Source organism: Myzus persicae, unplaced genomic scaffold (genome assembly GCF_001856785.1).
Source record: "Myzus persicae strain clone G006 unplaced genomic scaffold, MPER_G0061.0, whole genome shotgun sequence".
Classification (NCBI taxonomy): Eukaryota; Metazoa; Arthropoda; class Insecta; order Hemiptera; family Aphididae; genus Myzus; species Myzus persicae.
In genome coordinates, this window is record NW_019103690.1 from 35,565 (window position 1) to 55,574 (window position 20,010).

At 30.4% G+C, this 20,010-nt stretch overlaps 1 protein-coding gene across 1 annotated transcript; it reads right to left on the bottom strand.

The window, feature by feature from the left end:
- Nucleotides 1-6,702: 6,702 nt before the first annotated feature.
- Nucleotides 6,703-19,702, bottom strand: LOC111035031 (sodium/potassium-transporting ATPase subunit beta-2-like). Its single transcript, XM_022316518.1, has 7 exons — nucleotides 19,552-19,702; nucleotides 11,843-11,983; nucleotides 11,230-11,346; nucleotides 10,610-10,791; nucleotides 10,267-10,368; nucleotides 10,018-10,186; nucleotides 6,703-9,284 (listed from the first exon to the last, which is right to left on the bottom strand). The coding sequence occupies exons 1-7, from the start codon at nucleotides 19,700-19,702 to the stop codon at nucleotides 9,175-9,177; spliced, it is 972 nt and encodes a 323-aa protein (XP_022172210.1). The 3' UTR covers nucleotides 6,703-9,174.
- Nucleotides 19,703-20,010: the final 308 nt, after the last annotated feature.

A 20,010-nucleotide genomic window follows, 5' to 3' on the forward strand; every position in this document is an offset into this window, starting at 1 on the left:
TTTATCAGTTTTTTGTGATAGTGAATAGTTCAATTAATTATAATTTGGCTATCATTTGTGTAACAGTTTTGCCAAAAATGTATGTGCTATTAATTTTTAATATTATACTTAAATAAAAATTATAATATATAAATGAAATGTAAGTTAATATTTATGTCTAGTTATTATTTTTTATTTTTTCTATTTCTATTTATGTGTTTTTGTCTTATACTTACTTTTGTTCATAATCCATCAAATATTTATTTAACCATTAATTCAGTTAGGTGATCTATAATACAATTCAATATCAGTGATAAACCATGTAAATGATACGTGAACGGTTTTTTAACTTAGAGCCCATACACTCATATAGACCATATTACAAAGCATTGAAAAATTTCCGATAATGCTATTGAAACCTTTTTTTGTTGTAATGTTGTTTTTCCAAGCATAACATTTTTTCTTCAATTATTATCTATAATGCCTGTTGGAGTAGCATCGGCTGAAAGAAACTTAGAAACATGCTCTAGAACAGTGATGCCCAACCTTTTTTCCTCGGCGGGCCACTTTGGTAAACATTTGTAATCGAGCGGGCCACCAAATATAAAAGTACTCATAATCTCAATCTTAATACAATTTAGTTAGGTACACATAGTAGGTTGCAATATAAAAACATTTTTATATACTTTTTATTTTTATTTTTGTATTTTTTATTTATAAATTAATTAAAATCGTATTTTGTAATAATTTTACTTTTTTTGGAATATTTTGTTTTATTTTAATAATTTGTAACGGGCCACATGGAATACCTTGGCGGGCCACATGTGGCCCGCGGGCCGCGGGTTGGGCATGACTGCTCTAGAACATAGAATTAACGCTTATACTTGTGTGAGAAATAATTTTAAGTTATTATCTAAAATTTCAATGGACATGGAAATCAAAGAAATACAAGAAGGAATGAACAATTTGTTAAAAAGGTATCCAAAAGATTTCCCTGACGATTTTACAAATGACTTTAAACAGTTTTTAAGTTTTTCATCAACGTCTTTATTATTAATTACTACGAACGAAAATAAGAGTAAGAATATTTTGCTTAACATGTGTAAGATGATAGTTGATTTAAATGTGACTGAGAGTTTTCCAAATGTTGAAATGTTATTAAGCTTATATCTTTTCCTTATGTGTATCAATTGTACTGGTGAAAGATCTTTTTTCCGATTAAAATTATTAAAAACTGCATTAAGATCTTCACTATCACAAAATAATCTGCAGAATTTTGGAATTTTGAGCATCAAGAGTGAATTTATAAAATCTCTAGACTTAGATGTTTCAAATGAAATAGCCAGAAAAAAAAGAATTATGTATAGATGAAGATGACTGAGGAGAGACAAGTGAATAGTTTCAACGATGACAGTGACTAATTTTATATATAAATATACATATACCTATTTTAGTATACAACTATAATTTAAAAATGTGTTTGACACGATTATTAATTATATTCATAAATAACACTTAAAAAATGAAATTTCTTAATTTGTAGTAAACCCCTTTTTATTCCTCCTTATGGCCAATCAGGCCCGTCTGATTTATTGGCTCAAGGCCTGTGAAACACTTAATCCGGCACTGATTACATATACATATATTAGCCACATAGGGAAATAAATGTAAATAACTCAATACAATCAGTCATAGACCGCTTTGCCAATAAACATAAACGTTGCTTAGAATTTGTTGTATAAATTATAAAATATAAGTACAGTGAGGTATTGTGTAGATGTTGTATAATATTGTTCTGTACTTTTTCCCCCCCAAAATTAAGCACTTGATCTACCACTGCTGTTTCCTTACATAGATGTATATTGCATTCAGGATGTTTTTATGGTGCCCACAGTGGCGTGGCGAGCATATTTCAAACCATAAGCAAAGTATTTAAACAATGACCTCCCCCCACCTATTATATAATATATAACTTAGAACTATATGCTAATTTAGAATTTTCGTTAAAAGACGTCATCAATAATTTAGTATAAAAAAATACCTACTGCAATTATTAACTATACATTCATATACACAAATTAACATTTTTTTTAAAAATAAAATAGTTAAAATGTCTTGGTCTAAGCAATTGCATTATCCACGAGGGGCTCTACACTGTGTTTTACGCCAAATTCAAAGTGCATTGTCTTATATCGGAGTAGATAAAGACGACGCATGTATACGACACGTTTTCAACCTCGGCTGAGAACGCCGGTCGGCTTGCTTTGTCGAAATAATAGAAGCTCAAACTTTTAATTTTACATTATTTTAAATTTGGTCTTTACTTGAATACGGCTCAATTGCGTGGTCCCCATACACAAAAAAGGATATGCTACGAGTCTACGACTTGACAAAGTTCAAAATTGATTCCTCTGGTCACTGCTTTATTATTGCTTACTCACAGCACTATTAAATGGGCCTATACTAACAAGATACTTGGACTCGAACCTTTTTTTTTAATTTCCACTAATAACGACTTACGAGAAACCTTGTATTACATTTTCAAGTTTTTTGACCTAGCAAATTTTTTTCTATCGATATTAGTTTAAAAAAAAAACTAATAATTACCGAAAATTTCAAAGCCTATAAAGTGTACAGAAAATACATTTATACATTCAGTGAAAGTTTCATGTAACTACTGCAGTCTTTTATTTTGGAGTAACACCAAAAATCAAAATTGATTTGGCCAAAACCGATAACATTTTTCGTTATTTCTTTATTTTTTGTTTGTTTTTGAAAACTACTAGACATCTTAAAATATTGACTCCCCTCCCCCTGAATGCATAAAATAGATTAACTTTCCTCCAGAAAAGATACTGAAGTTGAAAATCAAAGTGTTATTTCGACTACTTGCCGTGTACACAGACACAAATAAAAAAAAACATTGCAAAGAGTACCTATACATTCATCGACTTATCGTTATGCTCAAAATCTAAAATCTTACACGTCATAGTGACATAGGTAGTTAATAATTATTAGTTATGTACCTACATTTTTATGTAAAATCAAACATAATATTTAACTCTTCTTGTTTTTACTGCCGAAAATTGATTAATATTTTTTTAATATCCTTTTCAGCTGTTTTTACTTTTTCAATGTTCAATATTATTATAATTTATTGTTTTATATTAAAACAAGTAATATAACATATGTAGGTATATTACAGATTATAGTAGAAACTAGGAGTATATTATATGAGATCGAGGGCCCCCTTTGAATTGCACACCCAACATTTCCGATAGTTGGATAATTGAACACTGGCGGGAGTTAAATCATTATTTGAGGTTCAGAAGGACTGATAATCGTCTTAATGGGTTATCGATTCTCTCTGTTTAATCTGCACTTACCATCATAGATATGAACTTTGATGACATTATAAACACATTTGCAAAACAAAATTCAAGTAGAAAATTATATATTTTTTTAAATGTTACTTGATTAAAATTAAAATTACCTAAATATATATGTTTGCATTATAAATATTTTTGTTTTTTTTTACCAACCCATATCATAGTCAATAGTTATTCTTAAAAGAAAGCTCTGAACTCGGAACTGTTCATCAGATGCCAAAAAGGTTAATACCGTCTACTGTCTACGTCTCTGACTAGATGTATATGATGTATAGTTTTTTCGAAAAAAAAAACAGTTTTCTGGTAAAATGCATTTTTGGTAATTTTCTTTGTCAGGTAGTTGTGTATAAGCTCTTCCAATTTGAATAAACTGTAAGCTATCCTGGGTCTACTTCAGAATACTTACTAACAGTAGGGTATAAATGTAAATTCTCCCAACTCTGTAATAACATTGTTTTTACATTATATCATAATATATGTATTTATATATAGTATAATATTAACATACACATCTAAAAAAAGTCAATTAGGTCAACGTATATATAGCTACATTTTTGTAAATAATAAAAGAATATAATATAACTCAATTTCTTTAGCAGTGAGCTATAATAATTATGGTCGAGGAATTAATAAAATAAAAAAAACTTTAATTGAATTGAATGGGTACATTGAAATTTAATTTTTATAATAATATGAGAGTACACATTTTTAAAAAGTATACGAGTTTATAAAATGTATACATTAATCTATTTTTTTTTTAACTTTAGTATTTTTACTTTATTTAGTATAGTCTACATCTAAGTTAATAGTAAATATATAAATATATATTTCCTTCTGGTAACCATACAATGAACTCTGCCACCCTGAAGAGTTTACCACCGCCCTCTATGCCTTTTATCAGATCTTATTTTTGATAGATGATGATACTTATTTTTATAGAGTTCGCTCAAAGAATTAACAAAATTTGTTTTCATGTTTTTTTGGGAAAGTTGTTATAACTGATTTCAATAATTTATTATAATGTCAAATGTCAATAATGAGTCTATGTATAGGTACATTTTGTACTTCAAGTAAGCATGCAAACTGCTACATTTATTTCAATTAATGTTATATCAATAGATATTTGTTCAAAGTGCCATACGTTACTATTAATTCCCTAAAAGGGTGACTCACCATGAACTTAAAAATACAGAAACTAAATAATTTCTGGAGTTCTGGTCGCAATATTATACTACACGTAATAAAAAACAGTAATAATAATGTTATATTGTGTTTTGCCGATTTTCACGTAGCATATAAATACGTAGCCACTACGTGAAATCGATATTTTCATAAATAGTGGAAACGGCTTTTTCAGACTATTAAATTCAAAAATATTTGATAATTAATAGTCAATTTTTGAGACTGTTTGCAAATTATTTTTGTAGTTCAAAATTTAAAACATTTTTAATATTCATATACGATATACCTAAGATTTAAAAATTGAACACAAGGTTTATCATACATGTTATTATAAGTGGAGTATAAAAATTGAACATTTTATACATTTTAAACTACAAAATAATGGGCTCATTTTCAAGATTTTGTTAAAAATCAAAAATTTCAGTCAAAATATTTAAAAAATAATACTTTGTATATAAAATATAAATTGATACCTAATATAAAAGTTAGGTAGAAATATTAAGGATCTACATAAGTTTTTACCACGGAATATGATATATTATTCCTATTATATTATTTCAGTCTATAATTTTCGTAAAAAAAACCACACCATTGTAAAAACAATACATTCAGAATCTAAAATGTATTAGTCCATCATAATGTTATTGTTTGTATTATTAAAAAAGCATCTAACAGTTTCAATAAGAAGTCAGTAAGGTATATAAAATGCATCTTCGAGGCACATATATAGGTATGGAATTCAATGCACTTACATTCGGCAATCGACGCCTTTGCAGTAAAGTACTACGTACTCAGTTAAAGTTTCAGCCAGCAGCAGCGGTGTAATTAAAGGAGGGGATCTGGGCATCGTGCCCTTCTATGACTTTTTTTTTTTTAATTGGCAAACAATATTTAACTACTTATTTAACCATAAATATTATTATTTATAGTCATTACTTACGCATGATAACTAAGGCCCCCTTTTATGTATCCAACTACACACTCCACACAGACCTACACATTAAAACTGTGTCAGAAATGTCGTCTATTATACATAATTACATAAACACTATCGTTTACGATTAGAGAACCACCCCAACCCACTAATCTCAGCACTTAATACAGATACAATACCTGGGAATCCCCAAAGAAGACTTAAGAGAAGATGGTGCCGTGACTTAAACTCTTAATCGCAAAAAAAAAAATAGTATTAGAAAAAAAAAATCTAACAATTACTAAATCAATGTAAAGTGTAGCCGCTGAATTGCTTCTTTTATCATGCGATTCGTGTCATACTTAATTAATTCTAGCTCATATTCTTATTGTAAAAAGTTAATTTACAGATTGTATATTACTAATTAAAAAAATAAAAATAAAAATAGTTATTACTGTATAAGTGACTATATAGTATATTTTATAGAAATAGTAGGTACGTAAAAACCTGACACCTCTATGCTGGATGTAACTGCAGTGACGCAGAACTCATAATATATCCATGTGACGCGGTCGCTTGACTTCTTAAATTTAATTGGCAGGAAAGTTTTGGTTGGTGGTAGCCGGTTGGATACAAATTTTAGAATTCACTTCACAAACAATTTCAGAGTTTGGTGCCTTTGGGCCTGTACGACTGTACAAAACTAAGATATAATATAATATTTTATTCGTATAGTAAACACTAATCAGTAATCACCATTGACAAATATTTTGAAACACGGCGCAACAATACAGTTTAGGCATAATATATAATGTTCTAAATGGTTTGGGTTCCAACCGATTTGCTGAATGTATTTCACCGAGTTAAGAACAACGATGCAGTAAAAATTCGTCGGTCAGACTTAGTTACAACGTTATAATCTTTTGATGTTATTTCGATTATTTTAGTATTTTACACCTACATAAACTATTCTGAGAATCTACATAATGGCTTTATTAAAAGTACCTCCCTACATCAGTAATTATTTATGATTCGCTTATAATTTATACACGCATACTTACATTATACAGACGACAATGGTTGAAAAGAGAGGTGTTCATGATATAAACCAACATTTTTTCTTTTTTGTGGGAGAAGGGTAATGGTTTCATTGATATCACCCCTCACAACAAACATGGCCAAAATGACACAAAGTATAATAGAGATAGGTAAGTACTAAATGATAAATAAAACAATTGCTGAACATCTACATTAACGAGTTCTATAATCTATATGATTCCGTTTACATACATATAAATTTATAATAATAAAATCATCAACCTCAGTCCCCCCGCACTACTATTACATACACGTTATACACTTATAAATAATTGGTACCTAAACATATTACATAATATAATATTACACTTGACTGAATTAAACGAAACAGGTATAACATCACTATTCGACTTAAAACACTATATTCTCCTAAAATATGCAATTTTACTTAGCTTGCTACGTCAACACGTTAAAATTTTAAATAATCAATAACTTCCTTAATATAATAATATATAATATATATATATTGTATAGGTATATATAATAGTTATTTGCTTTAATCTAATGTACGAATGTATGCATAATAATTACGAGAATGAACCTTAAGTTCGGTCATTACATTGCAACGATAGCTTAAAACATATTACGATTAAATAGGCAAGTACCTATATGTATAATGTTTATTAATATTATTAAAAATAATAATAATAAATAAATAAATAATAATATTATATAGGTAATTAGTAATTTTCTCAAATGCGATTATTCCGTTCCATAGTACCTACCCATAATCAATGTTGGGTACCTATCTAGTACGTAATATTACACGACGCGTAACGCAAATTACGAATTACCGTAACGAAATTACTTTTAAAAAGCCATTTACCCAACATTGCCTATAATATTAATGTGTATCGATGTAGATATTTGAGATGGATGGATTGATGAACCTCATCGATTCTAATATAAAAGTATATTTATATTTAGGTATACATAAATAACAATTTATTATAACCACAAATTATAAAATTGTATTACAGTATTATTGTGTGGTCGCTTATAGACTTTTTCACTAGACTATGGGAGGGGAGAAAAAAAGCATAATATTTTTATGTATACTTAGTACAGACACGAAAACATTAAAACGTCTTAAAATGTGACTCACGCATTACCTACCTAGTACCTACGAGTTTCATAATATAGGCATGCGACTGTGCGCGAGATGAGACTGATGAGAGACGACATCAAGAGATAAAATACCTAGACAAGGTACCTGGAGGGCTATGATAGGCACCTACTGTCGCGTCATTCTGGGAGGAGTGGTTGGTGGATTTGATCGAGTTAATTTTTTTAAATGCCTACAGGTCCGATTTTCACAAATGGCAGGTCTGCTAAAGAAAAACTTGTTATATACTATATAAAATTTAATATTTTTTTGCCCATATCTATATTAAAAACGTAATTTTCAATTTAATATTGTTGGCTGCGGTTGGTGCGTAGGTATTATATTTTTTAAATTGCGCCGTCAAATTACAGGCAAATATCCAATGGGTGCGATTAAAGCCGATGATTGGAATAGGAATATACCTATGTACCTATAATACAAATTAAAAACTGCGGGAGGAATAAGCATTTTTTATCATTTTTTTAAAGGCTTGGTAAAAATTTTGTCCTGGTCTCATAATGCCCGAAATGACACCACTGGATAGGTATCGCTCTTCTGCAGTTAACTTTTTTTGTAAACATATCGAGTAAATATGATCGTACACATAATGGCCATCGAGGAGGTCATCGATGTGGAGCTTTCGGGCGATTAGACCACCAGAAATGTCAATGCCCCCCGTTTCTCAAATGAAATTATATATACATCCGAGAATCATGTCAATATGGGGAATGGGCCTATTTAATTTGAAATGTTATTAATGCTAGCCTCCCCTAAAAAAAATTCCAATAACCGCATATGTGGCGATTACTACCTTTAAAGTGAACACTTTAAAGAGACTGACGACGGTGTGTGAATAGTATTCGAATTACATAATTAATTTTTAATTTTAATTTTTTTGGATTATAAATCTGGGGTTTGTCTCAAATAATATTAACTTTTTTATTGGAACATTTTCCTACATCTTATCATTAGATCGCCTACCTTGCATTGATTATATCCGAATTTGCTTATTAAAATAAGCCAAATGAATTAACGAGCCAGATATATTATTCACGGTAAAAATACCTATAGGTACACTTTCTTATGGGATATGATAAAAAAAAGTTAGGCAGTGATAATCATTGAAGTCGTCAGATGAATACATATCGATTAACTGTGAATTTGCACAGCGTTTTTTAAAGCTTGAATCATAAGTTTGTTAATTAACTTTGCTGTGCTCTTATTTTATTTATTAATATTAATGTATAACATATAAATGTATGTTTAACTTTAAGAAACATTCCTAAGCCAAAAAAAAAAAAATAAAATAAAAAAAATTCCTAACGTTATTATTTTTTTTTTATATAAAAGGAGTAAACGCGTTTTGCTGGGATTTCACTTAAACCGATTAATACAACGATATAGAACTAAAAATAAACGGGCTATGTTCTGTGTTTTGTGATGCACCAAAAAACTGAGAACAAAGCGAATGGTATAATGGCGTAATTGTCGACTATGAGCCTGCAACTTTAGTCGATCATCAATTCAAAGTGAACGGAACCTTCGCGGTTTTGCAAGCTGCGTTTGTAAAATATGTTCTTGGCCCAGGCACGGCATTCCACATTGATCAAAGTGTGTCCTGCAACGAATCAAACGAAAGATGCCGGTTAATTAGTTTGAAATATCATATATTAGGTACGATTTTCCTTAGAAATATCAAATAACAGTAATAATTATAGACCTCGCAAGTTCTAACGTTTACATTTTTCTTAAACCTTAAAACATCTCGAGTAAGAATCAAATTTGTTTTTTGACATTTCCTTCATTGCATATTTACTTTTTTCAAATCTATTTTGCTTATTTAGAATAATTATTTTTATTTAACTTCGTGTTCTAAGAATAAAAGATCCATCGATAATGGGTTTATAAGATTAATATCAATTGATTAGACGATTTTAGTCATTGATATTAATCTATCAACATCAACATGTAAAAATGGTCCATGTATAATGAAAACTAGTTCCAATATTACGTCTATTTTATACTTTTGTAAAACCATTTTTAATGACTTTTATCCTTAGCATAAACAAATAAAATAGAAGTCTGTAAAGCCACACCAGGACACTCCTTAAGTAGTACAAAAAGATTCAAGACATCAAAATTTGAATAAACTCATTATTAAAGAAAAATGGGGTTGATTATGCTTGGTAAATTCCTCTGTATATAAAACTATGTATATATGTTAAGTGTATAGATTAATACATTATACACACTTAAGTAGGTACCCATTTGATTCATCTAAGAATAAATGTTTAGAAATAGGTAACTAAATTAACATTATTGAACAAAAATATTTTATCTATCTCTCTCACTTTTTGGATTTAGGAAATGTATGGCGATTAATGGGCTAAGATAGTCGTGCTTGTTTCTGTATGGGTAGTAGTAGCCGGGAAATCCGTCCTGTGGATATAACTTTAGTGGCCCAATATTATCTTTGTCTGCCGGTGCTTCTCCGTCGCAGGTAACCCAAATTGTGAACAACTAGAATGTAAACATGAAAAATAATTAGTATTTGATAATATCAATTAAGTTTCATCGGCAATTATTCTGAAACAATTTACCTCGTGTTTCATTCTTTGTGCAATTGTTTCTTTAAGTTCGTGTGGCATGTCAGCTGGAATGTCTGTCTTGTTATTGTAGAATTCTGGTTCCCAGTCGAAAATCTACAGAATATTTATATAATCGAATAATAAAAACTACGTACCATACTCGACTGTAGTATCATTTTTGTCTATGGGTACATGTTGGTTGATTTTATATTAAAGTTTTTAATATTTTTTTATTGAGATTAATGTAGGGTTTTTACTTGAAACTACATTTATAGCGTAATAATACAACATTTGGCGCACACAAATTCGGAATTATTGTTAATATTAACGGTAGTTAATGATAATACATACTAACCTTATTGAGCTTAATGAAAACGCAGGGCTGAGCTTTATGATATTGATATTTGTATTCGGATGCGCATGGTCCCATGTTGGCCAAGCTGACTTCACAAACCTTGTCCTTTTGTGGTGGCATATTGTAACCACACTTCTGTTGGTTATTACCTTTGTCTGGCAATAGTGTCTTATTCTTGTATACTGAAACCATTTCAAAAGACTTAGATTATAATTTCTGCACTACCTATAAGCTATAAGAGCAACATCTATAGAAGGAGCTAGCAAGTGTGGAAATGCTATGCATCATTGCCTCAAGGCTGTATAAAAAAATCAATTCAGTGCCAGAATCTTTGAAAATATATAGACACATTTGATAAGATGGGTGATTTGGTAAAAAATTAGGTACATTATAATATTATATTTTTAAAAAAAATTGTTGCTATGATAACATTGCAACATTTTTACAATATTAAATTTTAGTTAAGTATACTAATTTAATTATTTTAATGATGGTATATAGATTATAAATCAGTTGGTTCAATTTTACCCGGAGTAGACATTTTTATTCACAATGCAGTAAAAGATAACTGACTACGCCTATAATTGTCATATATTAAGTGGTCATTTTGTTTTACTAACCAGCCAGGAATTTGTCTAATTCAGTAGTCCACGCTTCTACATTAGTCGCATTATCCGCTGCATAGTAAATCAGTGAGCCATCTTCGACGTTCGGGGACATGGGTCGAAATCCTAGTCCTGTAAAACACATTTAATCTTTAGTCATTTTATAATAAGTACTTATGCGTATTGCGTGCTTGTATAGTAAGTATATAATGTTCATAGGTATAAACTAATAATTGATCAAAGATGAATTTAAAAGTATATGGTTCATCCGGAAGAAAACCGACTACTGTGTTCCTACTGCACTCATGTATTAATATTTTTTTAAAATAATTATCATGATATTGTATTGGTATTATGAATTATTAGGTAATTAATAATTATTATGAATTGAAGAATATTTTTGAATATTAGGAACATAATTAATAAACTAATCCATGTGAGAAATGCGCTTATTGTAGTAAAACCTATTTATAGGTTTAAATATAATACGACAATTATACCTACACTTAGCTATGATCAAATAAATGTATGCTGACAAAATTATAAATAGGCCAACATAATAGAATGCACGAAAATACTTCGAGTATAACCTCGTTTAATGGAACAAGATAGTTTTAAGTTTACGTACCAGGGTTTGTGCCGATTATCGAGCTGGTCAATGTGAAATGAGGCGTATGGTCGTTCAATGTAGATAGTAGCACTTTCATACAGATGCCGAACATACACGCCAAGCTTGAATAAAACACTGCATAGAATAGTAGAATTCCTCCTGAAATGTATAAATGATAATTATTATTATTGTTTTTCAATTAAAAATGTAATTTATATACTTATAATGTATATATTCACGAGTGCAAATGTAGTATATACGATATACATACATATAACTTACGCATAAATTTTATGATATAGAATATCTAAAATATATTATATTTATATTTTGCATGGTATTTGGTAAAATGATTTTTGCAAGTGCAGAGAGCACGGCTTTGATATACAATATTTTTTTTTTTTTTTTTATTAGCTATTAGTATACAACTATGACAGCTCGACTATTACAGAGATAATACATAAAACAACATTATACATTAAACAATAAACATTATAATACATAGATATACAATATAATATTTAAGAATATCAGCCCCTCTAAAATGATGGTAAATTTTAGCCTATGGTTTAAATGCTGTTTTAATTTTTTATTATTAAATTTGAACCATGCATCATACCTATCCAATTTAAGTTCAATAGTTATTTGAAGTAGTATCAATGGACACTACCCTTCACTCAAGCCGTCTTTGTATCTTTGTTATAATATATATCAATTGTATAAAAATTGTGAGTACTATTCATTAAAAAAAAAGTTATATGATCCGTATGGCGATAATATTTAGATTGTATAATACACATAGTTTTATACCTTCATCACATTACACTTTTTAGATTTTAAGTGGAGCGATGAATGTGTATTGATTTTACTATTTTACTATTTTGTATGTGTGTACACGATAAGTAATCGAAATAATGCTCCGATTTTAAACCACAATATCTTTTCTGGTGGTTAAGTGAATCTAGTTAGTACTTTAGAGGTCAAAGTCATGGAAAATCAATAGGAGTTTTCAAAAGCGTGAGGAATACAAAGAGATAATTTTGATTTATAATATGATTTGAATGTATTGATAATAAATAATAATAAAAGTAATTAAAAACATTATTGACAGTTCAAGTTTTGGATTTGTTTTAAAAATAAGTGTCAATAAATCTACCCACATAATATTATGTACACTTTTATACATAGTTTTCTTATCTTATCTTCTATTTATTTGTCGAAAGAATGATCAAATTACGTGGGCGGCAAAATTAGGTTTTGCTTACATAGTATAGAAAATCACTAGAGCCGGCACTGCAGATAAATAATAACTATAGTTGTTGGTATTTTTACCTTCTGGATTTTTTTCTTACCACCCGAATTATTTAACTTTATAAGTAAGCCACATTGTTGTGATATAATTTACTTTTTTTAATGAATTTTTTAATTCTAAAATATATTTCCAATTATAAATCATTCAAACTACTAAACAGTCTGCACGTATATAGTATTATTACTTATTGGTATTAATAACAAATAATAATACATTAATACCTTCAATACGCTGAATAGCTGTTGTAAATGTCTATATATAATTCTAAGGAATTTATGTCTGCGGTGGTATTTCATTAAAGAAACTCTTTATCGAAGGCACTTTGCCATTAATAAATATAATCATATAGGTTTGTATTTAATATTTTCTAAGTCATAAAAACTATCTGTAAATTGTAATTAGTATATTTGTATTACTTTTGAAATTTAATGTTTGTATTTAATATCTAAATACATACTTTTGGTATATTGCCCAACTCTGTAGTCTGTGTATATTTCATATTGCATAATATAAATTATAAATATCTGTTAGGTATACTATACCTATATATTATATTATATTATTATGCAATATGCAAGTTTTCCCAGGGGCGTCATTTCGCATTTATTTATGGAATACAAAACCAATATTGAAAATCTTAAGTAATAACAAATGTCATACCGATGTCTAAAAACGTACAAAATAAAACTTATTTCATAATTTCATCTTTTGTTATTCCATTAATTATTTTCTAGCACATTTAACTGCTTAGATATAAATCATCGAATGTATTAGTTATATAGCATTTATTCTTAATTCGTATTTTTAAGTATTTTAGGCTTTTCGTAATAAAACCTAACCTATTTTAAGAGACGATTATAGTATATAATCGATGGAAATGTACGGACTTGGCAACATTCGTTGGTTTATTTCATCAAAACTATAAGGATTTTAAGATTTTGTTAAATGTTCAATACCTACTAAATTCAAAAGTTGTGATACTATATTATACAACTATTACATTAGTGTGCTTAAGTTTATGATGGTAATATAAATTTAATACTATAATGAAATGACTTAGGTACATAATTTTTAATGTTTACAATTACAATATTATGTATTACAATCAACTATGACGTGAGCTGTAACTTTTAAGTATAATGAATAATAATATAAAACATGAGTAACATGGTCTGTAAGGCAAATACTAGTCAAAGTCTGGAACGTCAGTAAAATCAATACGTTGTATTAAAGTTACAGGGGGAAAAAGCAAACCTTCTCGTATTTACGTATAATATTATAATATGTTATGTCATACACTATGTCACTACCTACACGCTGCACTTAACTATTGTGTATCTACGAAGCTGCAATTATATTCTGTTGCCGGATTGCATGAAAAATATATTTATTTATCGGTCCAATAAAATGTAATGGACCAATCATGGACCTCTAAATCATGTTTAAAGGACCATTAGCTCACTATTGATTTGTTAAATGTTTAGTGATAGTTCATACAACCCGGAATAAGTGGTCATGTTTTTAATACAACTTCAAAGTATAGGTGTACATTTACACGACAAATTAAATAATGACGCTTAGTGGAACAAACGACTATATCTTTTATTTTAAACAAGGTATAACAGAATAACCTGACAAATGAAATAACTTTTTTTCTAATCAATATTTAAAAAAAACATTTTCATATATAATTTACAGACGCTCGCGCTATAAGTACAATACCCATAACATTTATTACTTTATTTTTTAATACTTAGAATAAAAAATTGAAATTTAATAAATTTTTATAGGAAAAATTGAAATTTAATAAATTGTTATAGGAAAAATTAAAAACTTGTAGATCAATTTTTATAGTAAACCATAGTGTAAATTATGCTTTGATTTACAACTTTAGTATCTTTTCCGGTAGGAAAGAGAATTCAGTTGGTGCACTCGGGAGGTCAAATTTTAAAATTCCCAATAGTTTTCAAAAGCACCTGAAAAAAACAAAAAGCCAAAGGGAAAACAAGAATTTTTACCCAAAACCAGTTTTTGGAAAAATCGATTTTGATTTTTAGTGTAACTCTAAAAAAATTACCATCAGACCATGGATGCATGAAATGTTCACTGAATGTTGTGTTAGCATTTTCTATACACCATACAATTTTCAAAATATTTTGACTCTTGTTAGACTATTTATAGGCATATAGAATTTTCGATTATTATTTGTTTTTTTTTAAACTAGTGTCGATAAAAACTTTTCACTAGGTCAAAAAAAACTTGAAAATATAATACGAGGTTCCTCGTAAGTTGTTATTAGTGGAAATTTAAAAAAAAAGGTGAGCGGAAGTTCACAATAACTTTTTATAAGAGTCTGAAGTTCAAATTTTGACAAAAATCACGAAAATTTGCAAATTATTTTTAGTTAGAAATTCATAAAAAATTGTCTATTTATAATATCTATACTTTGAAAATTTAATACAAAACTCCTTTAGGTTTCCCTACATTTGGCAAGAGAAAAAAGTTTACCAGAAAGTCAACTTAATTTTTATTAGCGTTTGAAGTTAGACTTTTGATATTCACCCGTAATTAACAAATTACAATTCTCTTACAACGATTTTCTTATTTAGTTGTTTTTAAAAATTATTAACCGTAGTTACTTGACATTTTCATAATGGTTATTTTATCATTTTTTATACTAAATAAAATGTTCAACATATTTTGACATGTTTAGAGCCTTTATAGACATTTTTAATTTTCAATTTTTTTTTAGTTTTTTTTATGCTATAAATTTTAATAAAATTGAATTCGTTGAGTTAAAAGCTTGAAAATTTAACACAAGGCTCCTGATATATTTTCTTGCTTGTGTGCAGTTAATTAAACCAAAAAATCTAAATATATATAAAAACAAAGTTTTTTTATAGTTATTTTAAGTTCAAATTTGGACGTAATTACATATTTAAACTAAGACGATTTTAATTATTTTGTTATAAATTATAATTGAAAAATATTATTCGTGGGTATTTTTGAAACTTTCAGAGTAGATATATTATTATATTTTATACACACAATCACATTTTCAAATGCAATTTTTTCGACAAAAATGAATTTAACCTAATATATTAGAACTAATGAATAATATATATAATATTATAGTATAGTTAAATAAATTACTTAAATAACAATAATATTATAAAATCTACCCACTATATTTTAGGCTGACAGACCGCCATAGCTTAGAATCTTTTTTCATCTATACAATGATTTTTATCATTGAATTCAAATTTGACGCATCCATTTCAATGACACCGAATGTACACCAGAGCGTTACCCACTTACCCGCTTTTTAGGTTGTCACGTATTTCTGTTGACTGTTACACACTGTATACATTATAAATTCATCATACTATATTAACATAATGATGCTGCACAGTGCAGAGGGCAATTATTATAGTTTTGTCCCTCTGATGATTTTTTTTTCTACCTTCTACAAAAAAAGTAATAATAGTTACACTGTTACAAATGTATTTGTATATATATATAGGCACTAGACATTATTGTGGTTTGATAAGAACTGAAACGATTTATGCTTACAAAATAGATTAGCTGTGTGCCTATGCTTACAGTGTCCACTGTATTATTTTAAGTTTAAGAACCAAGATTTCTCATAATTTTGTAAGAAGTAGGAAAGCTCAATACATCATTAAAAAAATACACTACAAATGTGTATGCCATAAACAATTTATCGCCCGGAGTAACTGCAGTCCTCTTCATCCCATCCGTAAACACTGCACAGCCCGATATTACAGAATATTAACAGAATGAGGGGCAAGATTGTGTGATAGCTGCTATATAGGATACGAGTATCGAAGGACACTCAAAATTGTAAAATAATATTTTAGGGGAAGGTTATAAAATCACTCAAATCTTATGAGGCATAATACATCGTAAATAAATAATATATATATGTAGATATATGATATTTTAATCTCGTAGTTTATCCGACGAAACAAGACTAGCGGTGGTTGTTCTAAACTTAGAAATACTTTTAGTCACAGTTCTTAAAATCATGGGAAGATGCAAGCGCGTGTTGCTAAACACGAATATAATATATACTATATACTTATATACTTCGTGCGAGTGCGTGTTTTTCTTCTATTCTTAGACGGTATTGGCACGACGTTTACTCGTATAAAATGAACTAACTGCACACACACACATGTCACATATACGCACGAACACTTACATTCCGAATTCGCTGGAAAGCATAATATATAGTGCGGAAAATACGTCATATTATATGTTACAGTGTTACACTCACCGTTGCGATCGGATCTTAAAAGATAAAATCAATTATAATGGATTTGAAAAAAGTCAAACCCAAAGTAAATACACAAACTATAAATTATATACAATGGCTATGGTCAATATATCATTTTTTTTTGTAAGGTAATCTTTATAACATAGTATATTTACATTGACCTTTAATATTTCGTGAAGTGAAGATCATATTATGCATGAAAGCACAATAACAACGACATGGATATTACCAGGTTATAACGTTACAACTGTTATAATTTATACTAATAGTAGGTGCCTAATATGTGGTTCGGGTATTTTGCCATGATGAGGTTATACAAGCTGATAAAATTGATAGTCTTAGTAGTATGAGTTCGATCGTTTTTTTGTAAAATCCCTACAGATCTGTATGGATATTATATTATGTAAATTATTTTCACCTTTTTTATTGGTAGGTCATCACCACCACAGCTTTATGGTATCGATTTGTGCGAGCTGGAACACCCTATAACACGGGTCGTATTACTCGGCCAGACCCGTTAGTGTCACGGAAATAAGCTCTAACGTCATGATGGCAGTCTAATCGTCCTCTGTCCGTTTATGCCTAAGTGGTTACGATTTTCGTGGAAATAAAACGAAATAATCAAAAATGGATAAGAAAATATTTGGAAAAAATGTGGTTAAAATAATTCTAAGGGGATGGAGAAACAAAGCCTCCGCAACCACCACCACCACCCATGCATATACAAAAATAAACTATCACTGTGTAAGCACGCGCGTGGGTGTGTGTGTGTGTGTGTGCGTGCGTGTGTGTGTATTTGCATGTTTATCTATATACTTGTGTCATACTGTAATGTACCTACTGGCGACTAGGTGAGACCACAAACGAAAGAAAACGTCCCTGTGACGCGTTTATACGACGGAGCTATATTGCTATAAACAGCTGGCCGGGAGAAACGGGACGACGCGACGGCGTTGGTCAGCTTTGTGACTTATATTATCATCGCGAATGATGTTTTCGGAGCATTTATATATTCGTCGTCCTCGCTACTGGCACTCACACATTCGTTCAAAATTTGGTACAGTAAATCATACACTATACCAATCCTATAATATATAATATCAAGCTGTTTACCTGTGGCCCTGCCACCCTGCCCCCGGGGTCCCTTTTAAACGATGTTCACTTATTTACAAACACACAGCGGTGCAAAATAACAACTATACATGTAGGAAAGCTATCGATAGATTTTATTTGAGAGTGCCACCAGCTTGTAATGTGTGTAGAATCACGTAAAAATAATCGGTGCAAATTAAAAACGTGAAATAATACGAGAAAGTCACTATATTAGACCGAGTGAACCACGTGCGTAGATCTATAGTGCGTATTTAGAAACCGAAAGGAATGGAACTTTTTTAACTCCCCCCTCCCCTTGGAAAGACAAGAAATTTCCAAAAGCCATTGTAATCCCGGTGACCCAATTACCACAACTCATCATGGAATACATCATCTGCAGGTACAAGTGATGAGTTTTATATTTAAATCGGATCGGAAGAAATCAATTCCGAAAGCACCCAGCCTGCGCAAGACCATCACGATAAAAGCGTGTCTCCCGCACGCCACTTCCTTATTGGCAAGGTGTACGTGTTTAAGGGCTGGGTGGTAGCGGTGCTAGGGTTGGGTGGTCTGGGTGGGGTACAGTAATGCGTGGTTACGCCGGTGATACGTGGATAACACGCACGACCAGTGATGAAGACATGATTTTCTTAATGGTAAGGGGAGGTAGAAAACAAACCTAGCAAATGGCAATGCCAATATTTATAGTAGTCGCGTCAATCGTGATGTCTAATGATGAGTATTTAACCAAATTATGGTTTTAAATTACTATTATAATTTCGTTATGAAATTCAAAATGTGCAGGAGACATAACACACTTGCATATACTTCTAAAAGCGATACGAGGTAGGATTTCACCATCCACCCCTGTCCATCTCACGCACAAGTCGTGAGACTGTCGTTTGCAGTCGTTATTATATAATATATGTATTATTAATAAAATATGTATCGCAGTAACGGTTTGCCGCGTTCCGTCGTGTATATTAGATACAATATGACGAATAATATGGATGTTATATTCACCCCAACTCTTGGCGGACCGTCCGAGAAACTCGTGCGAGCTCGGGTTGTATATGCCCATGATGATCTTCTGCCATATCGTCCGGTCGTCCTTCACTTTGGCGTATTCCCATTCGTAACCGATGCCGTTCGTGTCCGTGTTATGCTTGACCATGGCGGCGACCGCGGGGTTCCGGGGGTACCTGGGTAGGCGAAACGGAGCGTGGCTGTTCTCTAAAAGGGGGGGCGCGACCAGCCGGAGGATGCGATTGACCCGGTGGCCGAGAAAATTGCGAGTCGGGTACGATGTGACCGGTCAGGTGGCGTTCTCGTGTTAAGGGGGCTCGGCGATGACTGAGACTGACGTACGCGCGCTACGGTCAGCTTTCGCGGGACCGGTGAGAATGGTATCGGCGGCGGCGGCAGCGGGTCGGCTGCAGCGGCGATCGATGACGACGGGCGGGTGCTTACAATAAAAATACG

Bases quoted from the DNA above. Each gene is read 5' to 3' on its own strand.
- LOC111035031 (XM_022316518.1), bottom strand. From the start codon at position 19,702: ATGGTCAAGCATAACACGGACACGAACGGCATCGGTTACGAATGGGAA. The intron at 11,347-11,842 runs GTACGTAAACTT...TGTGTTTTACAG, and splicing joins GATAATCGGCACAAACCCTG to GACTAGGATTTCGACCCATG. The intron at 10,187-10,266 runs GTAAATTGTTTC...TTTACATTCTAG, and splicing joins CACAAAGAATGAAACACGAG to TTGTTCACAATTTGGGTTAC.